The 21,508-nt window shown below is 38.5% G+C and overlaps 4 protein-coding genes across 4 annotated transcripts; 1 reads left to right on the top strand and 3 right to left on the bottom strand.

The window, feature by feature from the left end:
* Positions 1–2,945: 2,945 nt before the first annotated feature.
* Positions 2,946–4,466, bottom strand: LOC17888433. Its single transcript, XM_006295715.2, has one exon. The coding sequence runs from the start codon at positions 4,464–4,466 to the stop codon at positions 2,946–2,948; it is 1,521 nt and encodes a 506-aa protein (XP_006295777.2).
* Positions 4,467–6,008: 1,542 nt separating this feature from the next.
* Positions 6,009–11,772, bottom strand: LOC17887619 (DNA-directed RNA polymerase 3, chloroplastic). The gene is made up of 19 exons (XM_006296059.2): positions 10,859–11,772; positions 10,597–10,785; positions 10,362–10,495; positions 10,165–10,234; positions 10,021–10,079; positions 9,755–9,872; positions 9,544–9,657; positions 9,270–9,401; positions 8,766–9,182; positions 8,494–8,544; positions 8,324–8,394; positions 8,105–8,189; positions 7,870–8,022; positions 7,706–7,780; positions 7,522–7,611; positions 7,383–7,430; positions 7,181–7,295; positions 6,994–7,097; positions 6,009–6,634 (listed from the first exon to the last, which is right to left on the bottom strand). The coding sequence occupies exons 1-19, from the start codon at positions 11,696–11,698 to the stop codon at positions 6,524–6,526; spliced, it is 2,976 nt and encodes a 991-aa protein (XP_006296121.1). The 5' UTR covers positions 11,699–11,772; the 3' UTR covers positions 6,009–6,523.
* Positions 11,773–14,866: 3,094 nt separating this feature from the next.
* On the top strand, positions 14,867–17,952 carry LOC17888290 (putative leucine-rich repeat receptor-like serine/threonine-protein kinase At2g24130). The gene is made up of 3 exons (XM_006296021.1): positions 14,867–14,963; positions 15,009–17,450; positions 17,543–17,952. The coding sequence occupies exons 1-3, from the start codon at positions 14,867–14,869 to the stop codon at positions 17,950–17,952; spliced, it is 2,949 nt and encodes a 982-aa protein (XP_006296083.1).
* A 1,295-nt stretch (positions 17,953–19,247) lies between these two features.
* LOC17890469 lies at positions 19,248–20,721 on the bottom strand. Its single transcript, XM_006294543.2, has 2 exons — positions 19,586–20,721; positions 19,248–19,502 (listed from the first exon to the last, which is right to left on the bottom strand). The coding sequence occupies exons 1-2, from the start codon at positions 20,531–20,533 to the stop codon at positions 19,479–19,481; spliced, it is 972 nt and encodes a 323-aa protein (XP_006294605.1). The 5' UTR covers positions 20,534–20,721; the 3' UTR covers positions 19,248–19,478.
* Positions 20,722–21,508: the final 787 nt, after the last annotated feature.

Genomic DNA, 21,508 nt, shown 5'->3' on the forward strand with positions numbered 1-21,508 from the left:
CCGTACATCAACTAAACCGTTTGGTAAAGGCGTAGTGACCCGGTCTAATAATGGGCTATGCGAAAGCCATTTGTCTTTCCAAAAAGAGATAGTAGCCCCGTCTCCAATCACCCATCTCTGGCCTCTTAACACGATTTCATCCCGGCCAATACACACACTTCTCCAAGTAGAAGAACATGGCCGCTTGGCTTGCATCTAGCTTCGATCGTGAATCTCACCCACTCGATACTTACTCCGAAGGACTCGTGCCCATAGACTTGTATGATCTTGCATAACACGCCAGCTCACCTTAGCAAGAAGAGCCGTATTCATAGCGTGAGCTTTCCGTATACCTAGACCCCCTTCACTACGAGGAATACACACCCGATCCCAAGCTACAAGGTGTTGTTTCTTCTTTTCGGCAGTGCTACCCCATAAAACGCTTTAGAGATCTTATCTAGCCCATCTAACACTGACTTTGGAAGGGCAATAGAGCTCATTGTGTGAACCGGGATTGACGACAAGACCGATTTAGTTAGAGTTAACCTCCCTGCAAAACTCAGAAACTGACCTCGCCACCCTGCCAGCCGAGAAGAGACCCTCCCCAAAACCTCTCCAAAGGTGTCTTTGTTTATCCTCTTTTGTAGAACGGGCATTCCCAGATACTTCCCCAAATCCACTGTCGCCTTAATGCCACTTGCATCACTAATCAATCGAGCCAACTCTCTAGAGACATTGTTGGAGAAGAAAACTTTAGACTTTTCTAGGCTCACTTTTTGTCCCGACGCGAGACAAAACTTTTCCAGCACCCCTCGCATGACCCGAACCTGAGATACCGAAGCTTCACCAAACAGAATCAAGTCATCCGCGAAACAAACATGGGATAACTTAGGTCCTCCCTGTGACAAGCGGATCGGCTTCCAGTCCTTGTTCCCAATAGAGCTATCAATCATTTGGCACAATCGCTCGATACAAAGGACAAACAAATACGGCGACAACGGATCACCTTGCCGGAGGCCACGCATTGGTTTAAAAGTTTCCGTTTTCTCCCCATTCCACAAGATAGTCATTGAGGGTCCCCGAACACACTGTAAAATCCAGTTAACCCATTGCTCATCAAAGCCCGCAGCTCGTAAAGTGTCCTCAAGAAAATCCCAGCGTATCCTGTCATAAGCTTTCTCCAAATCCAATTTCAAAAGCATCCAACCCTTCTTACCTTTCTTCCTCCTCATCGAATGCACTGCTTCCTGGACAACAACAATATTATCAATACTCAAACGTCCAGGAATGAAGCTAGACTGCGCTGGACCAATCAGCTTGCCGATTATCTTCTTCAGCCGCAAAACCATGGTCTTGGTTATAATTTTAAACACCACGTTGCACAAACTAATCGGACGGAACTGAGTAATATGCTCCGGCTTGGTTACTTTGGCAATTAAGACCACAAGGACATCATTCGTCTTCGGAGGAAGCGTTCCGGTTGCAAAGAAGTCCAAGACAAACCGCACCACAGACTCTCCTACAACATCCCAACAGTCTTGATAGAACACGGGCTGATAACCATCAGGCCCCGGTGCCTTAAAGCGTCCCATACTCCGGATAGCAGCCTCTACTTCTGAGGCCATGAAAGGCTTGGCCAGATTAGAGCGATCTTCCCATGGTAAGCTAGCAAAACCTGACCACGGTAACGTATCCACCCTAGGCGGAACATCCTCCATTGAGTATAATCGTCTATAATAACTCATTGCCATTTGCTCTAGCTCCACTGCACTTGAGAGCCATCGATTCGCATCATCCCGCAACATATCAATCCGACTATGACGACGCCGTATAACCGTAGAGGTGTGAAAATATTTAGTGTTGCGATCCCCCAACCCAATCCATTTTTCTCTTGACTTTTGGAACCACATAATCTCCTCTTGCTCCAAAACTTCCTCAAATTGCTTCAAAAGAGTCTCCTCTTGCCACAGTAAATCATCTGTTTGGGTTAATTCCAATCTCCCTTGCACCACTTGAATATCCCCCATAAGTTTTTCCTTCTTTTTTTGGATATCACCAAAGACATCTCGATTCCACTTTTTCAGCCTAACTTGGAGCACTTTCAAAGCCTCCGGTGTAGACAAATTACTGTTCCAAGAAGCATCAAATAGCTCTTTAAAACTAGGGTGCTTCAACCAAGCCGCTTCAAAACGAAACGGTCGTCACCGCGGGTCGGCACCCACCTCCGGACACAACTGGACATAAAGCGGGGCATGGTCAGATGCAAGGAAAGGTAAATGCGAAACCCGAGCTTCCTGCCACTTAAGACGGGAATGAGCGCAACACAAAACCCTGTCCAACCGCTTCGCCACAAAGGTTGCTTCCACTTTTCCTCTCTTCCATGTATATTTGTTCCCACGGAAGCCCATGTCAATTAACGACAAGTTATTAATCCAGTCGCTAAACGCTAGTGAATCCAGAGAGAGTCTACCACTTCCTCCTGCTCTCTCGTCTACACGAACTATGGTGTTGAAATCTCCTCCTATGATTAATGGTCCCTCAAGACCGATAATCACATCTCTCAGCTTATCCCATAGTCCACTACGGCAGCTCACCGAAGGCGCCGCATACACCACTATAAGGTTCAAAATATCCATGCCATTTTGGATTTTCGCCACAATGAATTGATCCGAAGAGTCCAAAATATCGACCGTCCCAACCTCATTTCTCCATAACAACCAGAGACCACCACTCTGTCCCACCGCCTCCACTTTAAACGTATTTCCGAAGCCTAAATTCTGACATATACGAGCTGCTCTGTCACCGCTTGCATGGGTTTCAAACAGAGCAAGGATGTCAGTTTTAAACTTTTTTAACAAATACCGAATGGCACGTCGAAATTCGGGTTTATTTGCCCCCCGGCAGTTCCAAAGAAGACAATTCATCATAAACTTCTGATTCAAAAACCAAACTACCGGGGAACACCGTTATGCTCTCTCCGTCGCCGTGAAAACCTCCGCACTCGATGGAGCCAAACCAAACCCCTCCGTACTTTGCAAACCCAACGGACCAGAGCTAGATGTAACCGCTAACCGAGACTTTTCACATAGCTCAATCTCTTGTGACTGCTCGATTCCATCCTTCATAAACACACCACCCGGTCTGCCCATGGTCTTTGTTTCCACACGCAGCCTCTTCCCGTTCGCGGACAGAGCACTCTCACCCTTAGCCAGGCCAAAAATTAAACCCTTAACGGGCTTATGCGCATGGTGCATTTTTCCCTTCGACCCAACATTGTCCAAAGGCCTTATTCCCCCACTACTAGATTTTTTGGGCCCTATATGGGATGTAATCTTATTCGTATCCGCGGTCGATCCAAAACGCACCATCTTGCCTTGAGCTCCACTCAACACCTCCTTTGATTGATGCGCATGAAATTCATTTTCCTTATTCTCCCCACCAGATATGGTAACTTCATGTAATCCCGGAGATTCATCATTTTGTGTCAATCCCCCAAACCGATTCGAAATTCCTAATCCCTTGTGTCCCGGGATCTCTCGGAGATTTCGCTCCGTCTCACCGGATTTCCTGCTAGCTTGGGAACTTGCAGCCCGTCGCGCGCGCCGGACTAAAGTAAATCCCTCCTCTGGCGGCGCCGGACACTCTAATCTAGTCTCCACCCGATCCACCACCGGTGCTATGGCCTGTTCAACTACAACCTTCTCCAAAGCAACTTTAGGGCATGCATGAACTAAATGGCCATACAATCCGCACGATGAACAAATCCTTGTAAGCCCCTCATACGCCACAAAAAACCATTCACCATTAATCAACAACGTCCCTTTCAATGGTTCCGAAAGATTCACCTCTACACACACTCTTGCGAACCTTGCTCTCTCTAAACTCAACGTCGTCAAATCCACCCTCAACGGTGTACCCACTCCTTCCGCGATCGCCATAAGAATGGATTTGTGATAATACCAAACCGGAATGTTCATCAGCCGAACCCAAACCGGAGTGGTAACTATGTCATCCTTCAAAGGATCGAAATTTGGTGACCACTGCTGCACCATCAAGTAGTTACCAAAAACTCTCCAAGGACCACCGGTGAGGGCGTTTAGATATTCTTCTTCCAACTCAAAACGAACCATGAAAAAGTGACGAGGGAGATCCATCACATACATCCGTCCCGACGGCTTCCATAGCTCCTTAAGTTTTCGATTCAACACCGCCACCGGGATCTGCCGGCCCAACACCTTTACAATCATGCAATTCTTCCACAACCCATGCATCACTGATATCACCTCCTCCCCGATCGTAATCTCCGGCTCCCCCGTTCTCCCGTTTGGGAAGTCAACCCGAACCCTAGCTTTGACAAACGCGTCGTCCAAAACACTCTCCGGCGTTGGTAAACCCCCAGCCGTGCTCCCTTTCACCCTACTTGCCCAAGAAGTCTGCAAATCCGGCGGATCCCCAGGCGGGCGCTCCTTCTCACCAATATCCATCATGGTGACCTCACCACAAGTCACCGCTTTCTCCGTTCTCCTTTCGTTCTCCATCTCTATGTGATTTGTAGAAACTTATTTAGAAAACAAAATTGTCAACTTTTTTTTTTTTTTGTGTTGATATTGTTAAACATATGTTCAAATTTACATAAGAAAATATTTAGGGCTGTGAATTTTATAATAAAATCTACCTTTGGGAAAATAAATATAATCATATTATATAAATAAATTTATAAATCAAATTGTAAATCATATCATTACTTCATTAAAAAATTTGAAACTATTTTTTCATAAAAGAAATATAACGATATGTAACATTAAAATATATGTTAGTTCAGGACAAAACATGGTCTTCCTATTTCTAATGTCAAAAATAGGGTATTTTAATTACATATCTCTATATTAGTAAAAGAGAAGTACAAAATAGAATGCGGGTCGGGTCAAGAGTAAAAAATAAACCCGATTTTAAGAATTGGATACTTCAAAATTGGATATTAAAATGGGTTTGAATATATACATCGGATACTTTCCATATTTAATTTTAGGATTATATTATTTCCATAACTAATTTTAGGATTTCCTAATATTTATTTAACTAACTAATATAATATATTAAAAACAATTATTATTCTTCTTTTACTTTTATTTGATCTTTCTTTTTTAATTTATGATATTATACTAAATAATAAAAATGTTTCAAATTTTTTTAACTTTTTATTGCATATGCTGCAATTTAAATTTTTCAAAACGGACATATAATACTCAATTACACTCGGTTAAATATTTTGGACAATGATTGAAAATCATTATAAGTATGACCAATATTAAAACCATTGTTACATAAGCATATTTAAAATATTTGTTTTGAGACATAGATGTAAATTTGGAGACATGATTTTTATTGATAAAATATTATATATCAAACTACGTAAATTTTAGATAGTCCAAGGGTAGTTTGTTAAAATCACAATTATAATGGTAAATCGAGTTATGAATAATGTTTTTACGATATGAATTCTGTTACGGGTTGGTTCTTCAAAAAGTATATTGTAAGTGTGTAATTTTTACGTCTATTCCTACTTCTATTACAAAAATGGTCAAATTGAACAATTTATCGATAAATATTCTTTTGTGCTGTTAAATTTTTATCTTTTTTTAATTCTATCAAAACTCAATATATTATTATTTACTCGTTTTTTCCTTTATTATTTTATTTAAACTTATTATACAAATATATGATTCACTGTAATCGACTGCACTGTAATAAAATTAAAATGTAATATAATTTAATCCATTAAACTTTTTTTTGGTAAAAGTTTAAATAAATTATTTTTAAAAATCCGTTAAACATTATCTATAAGTAATTATTTCTCCCGCGCTGTAGCGCGGGTCCAAACCTAGTCTAATGGTAAAATAGGATTACATTATAAATAAAGATATAGATAGACAAAATTTTATTTCCAATTTTCCCTATCTTGTATTGTAAAACTGTAATAGACGACAAGACTTATTAATTTGGAAAATATATCACAGCCTCAGCATATATAATTATATAAAACTGATTCATGGGCATTTAAATAGATTTGTATCATTTTTTGCAAAAAAGGTTGGCTACAAGATCACACAGAGGTAAACTAACTACAACACTAGTGCCCTTCTGTTTTTGTGTTCTTGATTTGTATATGAAGTCTCTCTCTATACAACATACGAATGACAAATACAATAAAACTCTAATCCTAATCTCATCCCCAAAAAACACTAAAACAAGCTTGATGCAATGGCTCATGCCTTGCATCCATTATTGAAGATTGTCTACGACCTACCTGCTGAGCTAGACTTCTTCAATGATGCCAAAATTTATCTAAGTAGGTTTGTCTAAATGCCTCTGCTACATATTATTTATGTCAGAATCTTAGTATGTTGCAGTAGCAGGCGTCTTTCATGCACATTTCTGGTTCTTTCCATGTCGTTCCGAGGTGGTGGATGTTATCTACAGACCACCAAAGAAAGATCCCTGAGTTGCTCCGTTTTCAGACAGTTCGCTGGTGTTATGTGTGGACTTAGTTGAAGAAATACTGTGATTTTAGCACTTCCTTTAAATCGAAATCCCCTCTCTTTGGTACTGGAGGAAACACGAGATTCGGGTATGATTCTTGGAAACTTTGGAGCAACTGTATCAAGAACACAACAATGTCAACAAGACAAGCAAGGCATTCATACAAACACTTCAATCATATCCTAAATTTAGTTAGAGAAAGAAGTACTAACTAGAGCCAACATCGTTAATGTTGATATTCTATAAAGAACGCTCTGTTTCATGATTTATAGTGATAGTAGAAGTATAAAACTAAAATTTGGTAATTTACAAGTAAATCCATGAACCTTGATTCACTAAAGCTGGAAAATACTCTACATACAATTTGAAAACTGTCTGATGGTTAGCACATTCTTTTGCTTTGGCAAATGTGCAGGAAAAGAAAGTCAGGCATTCAGTCCTAAGTTTCTAACCAGCGAGTTATCAAACACTTACATCTTCAAGGATCGGTGTGTTGTAAAGCTCAACAAATTTCTCCCTAAGTATTCTGTTCATTGTGTCAACATCACATGCATGGGTCCAGTAGGAGTCATGCACACCTGCAAAACCCAGGCTTTGAATAAGTAGATATTCCTTTTCTTCTTTTGGTTGGCAAGCTATCAGTTGAATTAACAGGACTAACCTGCAAAGTTTAGGCCAGCCTCTCGACATGCGACAGCAGTCATCATCATATGAGTACCGTCCAGCGAGTGCACAAAATTTGGAGGAAACGCTGTTCTTTGTTTCCTAACATCCACCTGAGAATTACAAGTATTATAAGACTACATGATCATACAAGTGAAATTTTCTCAGGGATGACTAAGAAAGGAACAAATAGGCTTTACCGTGTTACCCTCTCGCTGCAGAGCCAAAACCTGAAGAGATGTTCTTATCTGCAACCATCGTGGTCATATTTGATACCAGCAGTCAAAATTATTGGCTCCCAAAATGGAATAATTTGTAGCTTACATGAAGGATTCTTACCAGATGTCTTTCACTTCTGCAATAGGGTTGCACAACAGGGAGCCCAAGAGGGGTGATCCATCGCACTGGATGATTATCGGAAGCAATTATCTGTAACGTTGGCAAGTCAAAAAGAAAACACTATTAGGTCTCTCATTTACTACACTAAAATTACAGAGTTAACAAACATGCTACAAGACCACACCTTTGCGCAATCACCAAGCCAACTCATAATGGCACGTGCCGCTTCAAATATTTCTCCAAGGGCAGCTAGGGTCACCTGAGCAGAAATGTTTCAAGTATAAAAAATTAGTACATAAGTAAAAACAAAATAATAATTATTCGCGTGAATGCTACTATTCTTCTTACTTTTGCAGAATAGCAAGCAGCAGCAAATAACATTCTCTCGTCAGTGATAACACCTTTCTCTTCTAATCTTCTTTTTATTTGTTCACGCGCCCCAACATAGGTGACACCATATACTGACGTCATTACCGTCTGCTTTACCAGCTTTCTGTCAACCTGAGATCAGAAGAATAAATAGCATCATTGGGAAGAACTTTTGCTGTGGCACTATGTTCAATTAAAAACCATTGAGACTCACTTGAGTGATAAGGATCTTTGCCAATGCGGCGGTTGGGTTTGATTCAGGATCCTTACTGCTGTCCTTCTTCATTATTTCATGGACTCTATCTCGGTACAAGCAAAGACAAGACGAGTGAGAAAGAGAGACAGAGAGGAAAACTATTAGAAACAACCCATGACATGATAACAACTCGAATAAACGAATTGACAGCCATTGTATACAGAGTTGATATGATACCTCCGTGAAATTTCGGAATAGACATCAGCCGGTTTCTCTCCTGCAACTAGATTAACTGCTGCAGCTTCAAACTAGGAGAAGCCATTTGACAACAAGAGAACTATATGAGATTGAAAATTACTCTAAATAAGAGAAAAAGGCAGATTATATATGTTCACAAGAGAGCCTACACTATCTCTTCCTAAAGCTGCATAATGCTGTAGACCATTGCACGACCCATCCTGCACATAGAAATGAATCAAGGAAAAGTATTGATTAAGTATAGCATAGTTGATTCACAGCCCAATGGAAAGACCACAGCTGGTGAAACCAATTAAAAACTTATACAACAGGGAAAAGCAAACAACCTACTAATTTCCCAACATAGAATCTTCTACAGAAAGCAAGTGTCAAGTAACAATAAAGAGTAGAATAACTTTGGATACAAGCTTACGGTGCTTACCTGATGAATAGGCAAGTGGGAAATTACTGAATAAGGCGAAGGGCTTTTCAAGGCTTGCGTCAGAATAACACATGCAGCTAAACACTGAAATGGATCTTCAGCCTTTAACCACCATCGCTTTCCATGTATAGGGTTTTCAGCTGAATCCATTACATCATCCAAATGGGTTTCCACAAAAGCCAGACGCGCATCATGTGAGAGCTTTTCAACACCACCTGCATAGAGGTTTGCTAGATGTATTTTCAGCCAATGCAAGCCTGACTTTCCAAGTGGTCGTCCTTCAGCAAACTCCAGGGTTCCACGGCAAAGATCAGAACTCAGATGATTCAGATGAGGATGCATTGGATATGCACGGCCCCTGAAGTCAAGATTGTGAGGGTAGTAGAATCCTTCCTCGTCTTTCATTTTTCTAGCCACCTGAGTTCAAAATATTTAGTCCATATCTTTTGCTGTTTAAGTGAAGATGGAACAATATGTTGTAAGCAGTAAGAATCTATTTCTTACAGAAAGTTTGAGCTCAACATCACATCTTAGAGAATGCCTCTCTCTGTTAATCTTGTTGGCCTTTCGAACACTCCATTTCCAGGATTGGAGTTCTTCTGGATCCTCAGAGGATGGTTTCTCTGGTATGGGAACCTAATCAAACAAACAAGAAAGAGAACAGGATCCATCAGACACATACCATTAAAACCTATACCTCAGTATATAAATTGACTCTTGAAATTAAACCTTGAAAGGTAAGAAGTTCAGAAATCATATCACATTTCTAGTGACTTACGTCTTCACGATTAACTAAGCCTGCAATGTTGCCTCCATCAGCCCAGAGCCTTTCCACCACATCGAGTATTTTCCTATTCACCCTCCACTTGGTGTTCCCAAGTGTATCCAATGCCTATTCAAGTTCAATTTCGAAAAATAAATATTTCTGTAAAACATTTCCAGCCAGCAACAACAAAACATAATTTACAAGAGCGATAATACCAATGTACCTCAAATACTCTGTGAGCAGTCTTGGAACTAATATCTCTAAGTGCATCTTGCTGCTTTTTGGATCCATGAGTACGCATAATATAAGAAGGTAAAAACAAGTAACCGCCTTTGTCATATCTGAAGAAAATGTCACAGGATTTTCATAAGTGCCAGAAACACAAGGCTAAAATTAAGTGTGGGCATGAGGGTCTCAATTGAAGAGCACAAATTGTAAGTATGGAGATAAAATCTAGAGCCAAACAAGAACGAGTTTATCAAAGCGTACCCTTTCCATCTCTTTGGTGGCACTAACATTGGAACATAAGGAATTATCATATGCTTAGCCTGCATGAGACAAGAATAATAAACTATCATCTAAAAGCTCATGAATGGAATAGCTGTAAATCAGAAATGAAACGTTGTCACTCACAGACTTATCCAGCCCTGCAAGGAGAAGCGAGTCACATTCAATAACTCCATACCTCCTCACCAGCTTTGATCTACAAAGTCCGAATTTTCTTAGATAAGTATTAAAGTATAAGACAAAGAGAGAAATGCAAACTTACGATTTTGGATTCTTTCTAAACTGGTACGAAAATGAAGATGCATATATGGATTCTTTCTCACCCTGGATATTTGGTCACGGTTTTAAACTTGTGTCTGAATGCAGGTCGAAACTCAGGTATAGAGTCTCCTGACTGGGTCAGAGGAGGTTGTACATAAGCTGTTTCAATCAATAGTTCTAGCAGACGGCTTCCAAGCTGGAAATTTGATATGAGTACAACAACAAAGATTAATCTTTTACTATCGAAAAGCAATTATAATAAATTTCACTAAAAAGGGATAAAAAAACACCACAGACCTTAGCTTGTGTAGCTCGCCCCCACGGTTTGATACCTTCACTTTTCACCACTTTTAGTGCATCAATAATTCTTTTCCTTCGAATCAAACTATTAACACGTTTCCTAAGCAATTGCTTTTCTTTCAATTCCTCTTGTGAGTCCCCTGCATTGTTCTTCCGAGTTCTCTTCAAGAAGTTGTGAATTCTCACCTAAGAGATCAACCAAAACCACAACTCAGTAAATCATTTCTTCATTGAAATAAACTGACTATCCATTTCATACCTCCTGCTCAATAGCTATGCCAATACTGACAGCAGCTTGAACAACTTGGATACACCCATCTTCATGTCCGGACATAACCAAACCCATCATCTTATGCATCACAATAACCGCCATTTTATCAGCAGGCAAAAGCTCAATATGAGGCGCATAAGCTGCTCTAACCTTCTTGCTCTTGTTCTTCTGCAACTTCTGCTCTCTCTCAATCACATCTTTCAACGGTTGAAACCACCCTAAGAACATATGTTTCACATAAGGCAAATTCGGAGCTAGGTTCTTCTCACACATCTCCTTCTCCAAATCTCTGTACTCATCCACCATCTTCTCCCACGCTTCAGTCTCTTCCTTCACTTGACGTCTCCTCAAGGAATCAAATTTCCTCTTATCGATGTACTTGTGCTCGATTTTAACAGTCTGATCAACCATTTTACTCAAACCCTTGAGAAACAAAGCAGAGATCCATGGTGGGTCTTGCATAAACAGCCTCCTCCGACCAGAAAGTCCATTCCTTTCGACAGGATTCTCAAGCTCCTCAATCAAGCTTGCTCCTTTAATGGTTCCGGCGTATGAAGAGTCCTGATTCTCGAAGCTCTCGATGAGATTGCCGTGGAAATGGACGGAATTCGAAATGGGTTTCTCGTGAACAGAGAGAGAAGTAGAAGAGGAAGAAGAAGAAGAAGAAGCTGAAATTGGAAGTGAGTGGCGTTCGAAGAAAGGAAGGGTTTTGCGGCGGTAGAGGGCGGAGGAAGGAGGTTTAAGCCAGGTGACGAGGGAAGTTTGGTGTTGGAAGTGAGAGGATTGGTTTAAGGAGAGAGAAGGAAAAGCCGCCGCAGCGGAAGCCATGGAAGGAAGGAGGAGAGAGTAGAGGATAAGGTATTGGTCTCGTGAACATTTGAAGAAGAGAAAGAAACTTTGTGAGAGCAACAATCCAACAAACCTCTCTAAAACCTCTACTCTTTTGTTTTTTTTCACTGATAGATATTTCCCCCAAAACTATATATATTTTATAAAAAAAATCTATTTCTAGAATGTTATAAAATATGATGACAGAAAAACAATAATATAGTGAAATATGCATTAAAAAAGTTATTTAAGAAACAAATTTAGGTTGACACAACCCAGAAATTTTTTTTTATAACTATACAATTTATACTATGTAGTTAAGCTACTTGGATTACTGTTGTTGTAAAATATAAAACAATATGCGTTTTAATTTAATAGGATTTTGGATTAAGTACAAATATTTCAAGAAAATTCTATTATATTTCTAGAATAATTTTATCAACATTGTATAGGAAAGAATAATTATATGTTAGGGAATTATTGTTATATGTGCTTATGGCTACTTGAAAAAGAAAAAAAAAATAATATTTTTAATGTAACTACTGGTTTCGGTTTAAGGATGTAAACAAGTACGAACTTTGTGAAGATGCAGTTCTAGAACAGCTTGCTGTGAAGATCAGGAAGCTGCATCTGTTCAGACGCCTGAGACCACATCAGACGTCTGGGATCACATCAGACACTTGAAGTTGCTGACATGGAGTCGTGAGATGACGTGACAAAGCTTAAGTGGATGGAGTGACGTGCTAAGGAAGATTTCTTGCTTGGCAGCAAAGATAGAGACGAATTGCGTGTGAAGATATGGTGAATATTCTTTACATCAAATAAGGAAAGGATGAGCTTGACAAGCAAGCATATTCCGTTTCGGTGAGATCCTCAAAGATCCTAGGGTTAGGGTTTCGGGTAGTTAGTATAAATAGTCTAGGGTTGGCCACGAGCCACTTTGAACACTTTAGACTCTTTGTACGTGATTGTAAACCTCGAAGCTAGCAAAACAAAAATCTGAGAAGGTGAGTGTTTGTTTTCTCTTGGGACTACACGGGTGTAGGAGAGATAGGCTTAGTGCTCGTTCTTTAGTCGGGTTCAATTCTATTGGGAAGAATAGATTGAGTAAGAGCCGAGACAAAATTGTATCCTAGGAAAAGATAAATTTTGTTAATAAAGATCGAAAGGAAAAGCGTTTGCTTGGCGCGTTCCAAGCGTAACTGTCTGTGTGTCTCTCTATACGTTTTCACTTTGTTCCATGGACAGACATATACATGAAAGTGTTACATTGTTGATGTAGAGGAAATAGTTTTTTGGCTTTTAGAGGAAGACGCTTCACACGAATGTCGTTGGAACTTATTTAGACAAAGTGATCAAAGATAGAATCGTTGTCGTGAACACTACATGTGGTGTATTGGATTGTCAAAAACGGAGTTTGTTCGAATGAGAAATAGAAGTTCAAAGTAGTTAACTTGTTAAGCTCGAAATTTTGACTAAGGCTTCGAATGGAGAGAGCGTATCAATTAGAGTAGATTACACAAATCTTGCAGATCGAGCGGATCATACAGATCGAGCAAAACAAAAGTAGATCAAATAGAACAAATGCACATCAAGCGCTTCGAATGCTTTAAAATATTTATATATATTAGATAAATTAATATTAAATAAAAATAAAAATAAAAGACATAACTCACCACATACGCCCTTAATTAGGTATGGGTGGACTGCTTTGCTTATTAGAGAAAAAAAAAATATTTTCATTTTTTTCTAAACGTTTTTTCAAAAGCAGTTCAAAATCAGTGTATCTGCTAAATACATTTTTTTGTTTGAATAAAAACATAAAATAGATACTTTATTTTAACTGATTAACTGTTCACCATAAAAATCAATTGGATCATTTTTGAGACTAGAGGAGAAATCCAAACATACATGGGTTAGATTTTAAAGTTGAGGTTGGGGAAATAGGCTTACAACCCATATGTGATCATTATTTTTCCAAACTCATTTTAAGTTGTTGACTAATTTCAACATAATATCTCCTCTTTCAATGTAAAAAAAGAGAACCCAACATGAGAAATGTGGTGATCAATGCCATTATCAGTATTGCCCACATAAATGGTTGGGGAAGAAGGGTTGTTGCTGCTATAAACACTGAGCCTCTCTTCTCACTTTGGGCATCGATCATGCCATGGCCGTATCTTGAGATCCATCTGCTCATATAACCATCATAACAATTTTACATCGCGATTTTAGCTCAATTTCTTTTATTATTTTTAGTAAGCTCTACTAGAGCTAGTTTAAGCTTTGCTTTGGAACAGTCTCAAGTCTAAACAAAAACGAGATAATTAGATTAAAATATATGACGCTATCCGCGTACGAAACGGACCATATTGTGATGAGTAGCAAAATCACGAAAGACAAAAGTTCGATATTGGACCAACAAGTTGCAACAACTTTAATCTAATCTATAACGTAACACTATTATATAAAAACCAAGAAGGTAGTAGCTAGTTGCATTGTTGTGGTGGGCTAGGGACCTAGGGTTAATTAATTTATATCTTATATGAACCCTAAACCTCAGTGCTTAAGTACCCAAATCATAACCAAGCCATCTTCATATAATCTTAATTTATTTTGCTCTCTAATAATCATCATGTTACACACCCATTTGACATATAAATTATGGTCGACATGGAAGCCACATCGGACCTTGTTAAGGATACACCACCCCTGTAGATTGTTATATGATATTTTCACTATTATTTTAACACATATCACCCACTAATCTCACTCCTAAACCCATTTCACAAACGTGACTATTTAGTCTAATCTAATCTAGTATACACTTTTTTCAATAATAAAAAATCTCATGATGGAGTTAGGCCTTAAGCTAGTTTCTATGCTGACATATTACACCACTATACCAAAATTAAAAAGTTAACCACACGGCATTTATAAAAAGAGTTACACACGCGTTCACACCTCATTGGGTTGACTTTATAAGTCAAACATCATAGGCGCCAATGTCCTAAAGTTTCATGTTCTTCTTCAAACGTCAGTTAGGCAGAAACTATAAAAGAGATACTGTCTCTCTTTGATTGTAATTGTCTAACATTTACATATATATGTTTGTGTATGTATAGTCAAACACCATTTTTGTCTCTTTGTTGTCTCAACTTAACACAAATGGGTTCTTGTTCTTGTTCTTTGTTGTTTGTCTCGTTCTTGATCACTGTTATGACCGTTCTTGCTTCTAAAGAGAACGATCATGAGTTATTACAACGTGATCAAGACTCTTTGCTTTCTTTGAAATCGTTCATTGTTTCAGATCCTCATAACTCTCTAAGCAGTTGGGTTTCAGTTTCTTCTTCTTCTAATACTTCTTCTGTTGGTGTTTGTAACTGGTCTGGTGTGAAGTGTAACAAAGAGAGCACCCGAGTTATAGAGCTAGACGTCAGTGGTAGAGATCTCCGCGGTGTCATCTCACCGTCCATTGCTAATCTAACAGCTTTAACGGTTCTTGATCTTTCAAGAAACTTCTTCAAAGGAAAAATCCCACAAGAGATAGGCTCATTGCATAGAACCTTGAAGCAGCTAAGCCTCTCTGAGAATCTCTTACAAGAAAACATTCCACAAGAGCTTGGTTCGTTTAACCGTCTTGTTTATCTCGATCTTGGAAGCAACCGGTTAACCGGTTCAATCCCGGTTCAGCTCTTTTGCAATGGCTCTTCTTCATCTCTCCAATACATAGACCTCTCCAACAATTCTTTAACCGGAGAAATACCTCTAAAGAAGGAATGTCATCTCAAAGAGCTTAGGTTTCTTCTCCTCTGGTCCAACAAGCTCGTCGGGACTGTCCCGTCTTCGCTATCGAACTCTACAAATCTCAAATGGATTGATTTGGAGTCAAATCTGTTAACAGGAGAGTTACCTTCTCAAGTCATAAGCAAGATGCCACAACTTCAGTTTCTTTACCTTTCTTATAACCATTTTGTTAGCCACAACAACAACACCAACCTCGAACCGTTCTTCGCCTCTCTCGCCAATTCCTCTGACCTACAAGAGCTCGAGTTAGCAGGAAACAGCCTTGGAGGAGAGATTTCTTCTTCCATAAGGCACCTCTCTGTAAATCTTGTGCAGATTCATCTTGATCAAAACCGTATCCATGGCTCTATACCTCCAGAGATATCAAACCTTTTGAACCTAACCCTTCTAAACTTGTCGAGTAACCTCTTGTCCGGTCCAATCCCGCTTGAGCTATGTAAGCTAAGCAAGCTCGAAAGGGTTTATCTCTCGAATAATATCTTAACCGGAGAAATTCCCATGGAACTCGGGGATATACCTCGTCTTGGTCTTCTTGATGTTTCAAGAAACAAGCTCTCTGGTTCAATCCCTGATACTTTTGCAAACCTTTCTCAGCTGAGAAGACTTTTTCTATACGGTAACAATCTCTCTGGTACGGTCCCTCAAAGCCTTGGAAAATGTATCAATCTTGAGATTCTTGATCTCTCTCACAACAACCTCTCAGGGAAGATTCCTGTTGGAGTTGTCTCCAATCTTAGAAATCTGAAGTTGTATCTTAACCTCTCTAGCAACCACTTAACCGGGGGGATACCTTTGGAGCTAAGCAAAATGGATATGGTTCTCTCCATTGATCTGTCTTCCAACGAACTCTCGGGGAAGATTCCACCTCAGCTCGGAAGCTGCATTGCACTAGAACATCTGAATCTTTCAAGAAACGGTTTCTTTGGTATGCTTCCAACATCATTAGGCCAATTGCCATATCTGAAAGAGATAGATGTGTCTTTAAACAGATTAACTGGAGCTATACCGCCTTCTTTTCAGCAGTCGCCGACTCTCAAGAACTTGAACTTCTCCTTCAACTTGTTCTCCGGGAACATATCTGATAAAGGATCATTCTCTAAGCTGACTATTGAGTCTTTTCTTGGAGATGCTCTCTTGTGTGGTTCTATAAAAGGGATGCAAGCCTGCAAGAAGAAACATAGGTACCATTCTGTTCTTCTACCGGTTCTGTTATCGTTGATTGCAACTCCTGTTCTGTGTGTTTTTGGGTATCCTCTGATCCAAAGATCAAGATTTGGAAAGAATCTAACAGTGTATGACAAAGAAGAGGTGGAAGATGAGGAAAAACAGAACCGAAATGACCCGAAATATCCAAGAGTATCGTATGAACAGCTCATAGCTGCAACTGGAGGTTTCAATGCTTCTAGCTTGATTGGTTCAGGAAGATTTGGTCATGTTTACAAGGGAGTTCTCAGGAACAACACTAAGATCGCGGTTAAAGTACTCGATCCAAAGACCGCAGTGGAGTTCTCGGGGAGTTTTAAAAGAGAATGTCAGATCTTGAAGAGAACAAAGCACAGGAACTTGATTAGGATCATTACAACCTGCAGCAAACCTGGTTTCAAGGCTCTTGTTCTGCCACTGATGCCAAATGGAAGCTTGGAGAGGCACTTATACCCGGGAGACTACTCGAGCAAGAACTTGGATTTGATTCAGTTGGTGAACATATGCAGCGATGTCGCGGAAGGAATAGCTTACTTGCATCACTATTCACCTGTCAAAGTTGTTCACTGTGATCTCAAACCGAGCAACATCCTTCTTGACGATGAAATGACCGCTCTGGTTACAGATTTCGGGATTTCAAGATTGGTTCAGGGCCTTGAAGAAACAGTTTCTACAGATGATTCAGTATCATTTGGATCAACAGATGGATTGTTATGTGGATCAGTTGGTTACATTCCACCAGGTATATACACAATTCTCAAAACATCATTAAAGTTTCACTTAGTAGTCTCATTAATCTCTAAACTAAATGGTTACTTATTACATTTTCATCAGAATATGGGATGGGGAAACGTGCATCAACCCATGGAGATGTGTACAGTTTTGGGGTACTCCTACTAGAGATTGTAAGCGGAAGGAGACCAACAGATGTTCTTGTCAATGAAGGATCAAGCTTACACGAGTTTATGAAGTCGCATTACCCGAATTCTCTAGAGGGAATCATCGAACAAGCGTTGATTCGATGGAAACCGCAGGGGAAACCAGAGAGATGTGAGAAGCTATGGAAAGAAGTCATAATGGAAATGATTGAGTTGGGATTGATATGTACTCAATACAATCCTTCAACTAGGCCTGACATGCTCGATGTAGCACACGAGATGGGACGGCTTAAAGAGTATCTCTTTGCTTGTCCTTCTCTTTTGCATATTCCATCTCAAGATACACATGGAGAAGCTAGTTCATGATGGTTTTCTGATGAATCAATATTTCAGAAAGTTTTGATGATTGTATTCATTCTTTTAATGTTTTTTCTTGGATTCTTGAATTAGATTTTTGTGGATTAAAGTCTTGTTCATATCAAAATCAACCAACCAAATCTTCTATTTCACATTCATTGGTTCACAATTTTAAAATGTTAAGGATTAGGTGTGTTTTGTTGTAATCATGATCATATCTTATGTGTGTGCTATGAATCTAGCAATTGAAGCTTCTCCTAATCTTCCATTGCATTATAATTTTATCATAACCTCTCTTTTTTTTTGCCTAACTTTGGATTAAAAAACAAAATTTGTAGCAGAGGATTTATATTGTAAGTGGAAGCTGATGATGTCTACCTAATAAATAATAATCTCTCCAATGTCTTAATCATTAGTCCTTTAGTAGTTTAATATTTTCTAAATTAAGTAATTGAATGACATCAACAACGGTCAACATGCCATCAGATTTGTCTCTTTCTACTGTCTTAGAAAGAAGTGATGAGCCAAGAAACAAAAGCAAAAACAATATTTTTAATACATAAACTTCATATTTTATCATGTCACATGTAAAATGTCGATATTTGCATCATTGTCTTATCGTCACTAAAGTAGTTTCAGTAGAAACATATATAGCTTTGTCTTAACGACAGTAATGGACAAAAAAGAAGATGCTATAGAAGAAGCTAGAAGTGATGATGAGGTAGGTGCAAAAGAGAAAAATGATATTTTCAAGTGCATAGCAAATCCGGATACGCACACAAAGAGGACGGTATAAGTCCGTAAAAGAGATGAGGTTTGCTTCTTGAATGTGACATCCAACAGAGGATATGAGTAATCTCAAAGTTGTGGTGAACTGAAAATGTTGCCTCCTTTGATAGTGACAACAGGATCTTATAGAAGTAAGATAGTGAAAGGAATAGTTTTTGGGATTAGTATAGGCTTTAGAATGTGGAGAGAGCTATGATTACGAACGAATAAGCATGAGAAAAGATTATGCTAAGACAAAACTAGAAGAAGTTTGGTCTGATTGCTACTGTTAACCTTATTTGCAACCAATCAAAGAAAGGCTTTTATCTATTTGCTTATGACTATGCAAGACTCCAAACCAAAGACAATGTAAAATTGGTGACTGTGAGATTTAAGATTTTTCTTTTGTGCTGAAATGACAAAGCATTCACAAAACTCTTCAGGTTGGTAAATTTCACTTTCATGGTTCTCTTATTTCATCCTTTTTAGTCCACCAAACTATGAACAAGTATGATTAAAACCATGAAATATCTAGAGAATATAAGACGATTTGTTTTTTCTCAAAGACTCAAACTTTACAGAAGATATGGATCTTACTTCAAGCAAGAAAATGCAAGTACAATCGTAATCACACTCTTTAACTAATCTCAATAACAGACTATGAGATTCTCAAAGTCTGTATACTTTTCAATCAGATCAAGATGTTCTTGCTAGTTGTAAATATCATAACTCTCCCTAAAATTGTCATCTCAAGACGAAAGGGTTCCTTATAGCCAGAAGTAAAGCATTGCCTGTTTCAATAAACATGTCAAGATTTTGTTAGCACTTATAATTACTACCTGAAATTTATTGCAAGAAGTTGATTTTACCATACCTCTTGAACAGAAACAACAGCTGAGTCATAACCAAACATTGCAGATTGCACAGAACTTAACTCTTCTTCTGATTTTCTCTGTAACAGATTCATATTTTCTTGCTTTATTCCACTAGTTTGAGCTGGCTCTTTGTTGCATTTCTCCATCTCAAGCCTCTCTACTCTCTCTTTCAAACGTTGCAACTCAGCCTGATACTCTGCATCGTTTACAGAACAACTTCCCCGCAGATGATCTATTTTTTCCTTTCTCTCTTTTCTCTGTTTTGATGACTTCTTGGACATTTTTTTCACCAAAACATCAGGTTTACACAAACCCTTTTCTCCATTCTTAGTTTCAGACTCCTGCTTCAGATTCTTGTATTGATCTTTTACAGAATCTCGAAAATTCGTTAGCTCTTTCAATTGCTCATCAAGCTTCTTGATCTCCTCCCAATACAGATCAAGATTCTTCTCCTTCTCCCTTCTTGAATCCAAGCTCTGCTCTATAACTCCCTTCTCCACAGTAACTGTATTATTCGGTTCAGGAGACGGCGTTTGAGACCTATCGCAAAACCTTACACAATCCTCATCAATTCCATTACATCCCATGCTCACAAGCTTGCATCTATAGGCATGTAATTCACACTCAAGATTCTTGATTTCAACATCTTTCTGGTAATTCAGATCCTCCAAAAGCTCCATCGAAAATTCCGCCAGCAACATTCTCTCCTCAACCATTCTCTTGTACTGGCTAGCTTCCATAGCAAGCATCGCCTTTTCGCCTTGAAGCCTAAGTATCATGGACATGGCTTCACTCGCCGAAGACGCAGTAGCTTCTCTTTCAGCATCCAACTCTCCTTCAAGCCTCTCCACATCTTCTTTCATCTCATAAAGAGCTATTCTAAGATCCGTGGACTCAAGTCCACGCGTATCTAAGCTGTAGCTTCTCTCTACCATATTGCAATACATAATCTTTGGATTCAAGAACTTACTTCTTTATACCACTAGATTGTATCAAAGACTATATAGTTCCTAGAATCTAGAGAACAAGAATCTAAGTAATGGTACCTGGTTAAGTTGTAGAAGAAGAAGAACACAAAGATTTGTCGACGAGCTAGTCTACAAAATTGGCTCAGAAAGATGTTAAGAAACGCTTTCTCCGGGAAATTATTGTTTATAATAAGGACACATTGGAAACTAAAAATGTTAAATTAGACAAAATTATACCTAATAAATGGAAAAAGGACCAAAAAAGGAAAAATTTATTCATTCAGACAAAACACGCTTGACCAACAAAAACCATTATTATGCTTTTGTCCATATCATGAAAAGCAAAAAAAAAAAAGTTTCTTAATTTTGTAAGTGCCATTCATAAATTGTGAGAGGAAAAAAAAGGTTAATAGTCTTCGAAAATAATTATGAGATACCAAGAAAAGAGCTGATAAAAATCAATGAAACTTTGAATGCTTAATGTGACTCATTGAACAACTAGAAAAAGGTTTAGTATCATAATCAGTCAAAAAAAAAATAACATTATCAGTCAAATATCTAGAATATTGATGAAACTTTGAATAATGAAGAAATCTTATATTTGGATCTTCTTTATTCTTGTTGAAATCTAGTACTTATTCTTTAGTATCATTTAAAAGGTAGTTGATCCATAATTTTTAAGTCTACAACGGCTCATTACAAAGACTATGTATTAGCTCATGTAGGGTTTTTAAATCTTTAACAAATCATAAACTTGAGATGTTGAATTTTGTGGAATTTAATGGTTTCTCCACTTGACAAATTAACTGGAATTTCAAATGTTTAGATAACTATTAAAATAAGAAATCCGTTGGTCACAAAATAAAAAATGCATTCCAACTAATTGTCAAGAAGATATCTTGAATTTTTGTAGAATTTATTAGAAAACGAACCATGTTTTGGTTTTCTTCTTTG

This window comes from Capsella rubella, unplaced genomic scaffold, assembly GCF_000375325.1.
Source record: "Capsella rubella cultivar Monte Gargano unplaced genomic scaffold, Caprub1_0 scaffold_4, whole genome shotgun sequence".
Classification (NCBI taxonomy): Eukaryota; Viridiplantae; Streptophyta; class Magnoliopsida; order Brassicales; family Brassicaceae; genus Capsella; species Capsella rubella.

Bases quoted from the DNA above. Each gene is read 5' to 3' on its own strand.
- LOC17888433 (XM_006295715.2), bottom strand. From the start codon at position 4,466: ATGATGGATATTGGTGAGAAGGAGCGCCCGCCTGGGGATCCGCCGGAT.
- LOC17887619 (XM_006296059.2), bottom strand. From the start codon at position 11,698: ATGGCTTCCGCTGCGGCGGCTTTTCCTTCTCTCTCCTTAAACCAATCC. The intron at 10,786-10,858 runs GTATGAAATGGA...TTGATCTCTTAG, and splicing joins GCATAGCTATTGAGCAGGAG to GTGAGAATTCACAACTTCTT. The intron at 6,635-6,993 runs GTAAGTGTTTGA...TTCTTGATACAG, and splicing joins ACACACCGATCCTTGAAGAT to TTGCTCCAAAGTTTCCAAGA.
- LOC17888290 (XM_006296021.1), top strand. From the start codon at position 14,867: ATGGGTTCTTGTTCTTGTTCTTTGTTGTTTGTCTCGTTCTTGATCACT. The intron at 14,964-15,008 runs GTGATCAAGACT...TCATTGTTTCAG, and splicing joins CGATCATGAGTTATTACAAC to ATCCTCATAACTCTCTAAGC. The intron at 17,451-17,542 runs GTATATACACAA...CATTTTCATCAG, and splicing joins AGTTGGTTACATTCCACCAG to AATATGGGATGGGGAAACGT.
- LOC17890469 (XM_006294543.2), bottom strand. From the start codon at position 20,533: ATGTATTGCAATATGGTAGAGAGAAGCTACAGCTTAGATACGCGTGGA. The intron at 19,503-19,585 runs GTATGGTAAAAT...TTATTGAAACAG, and splicing joins CTGTTGTTTCTGTTCAAGAG to GCAATGCTTTACTTCTGGCT.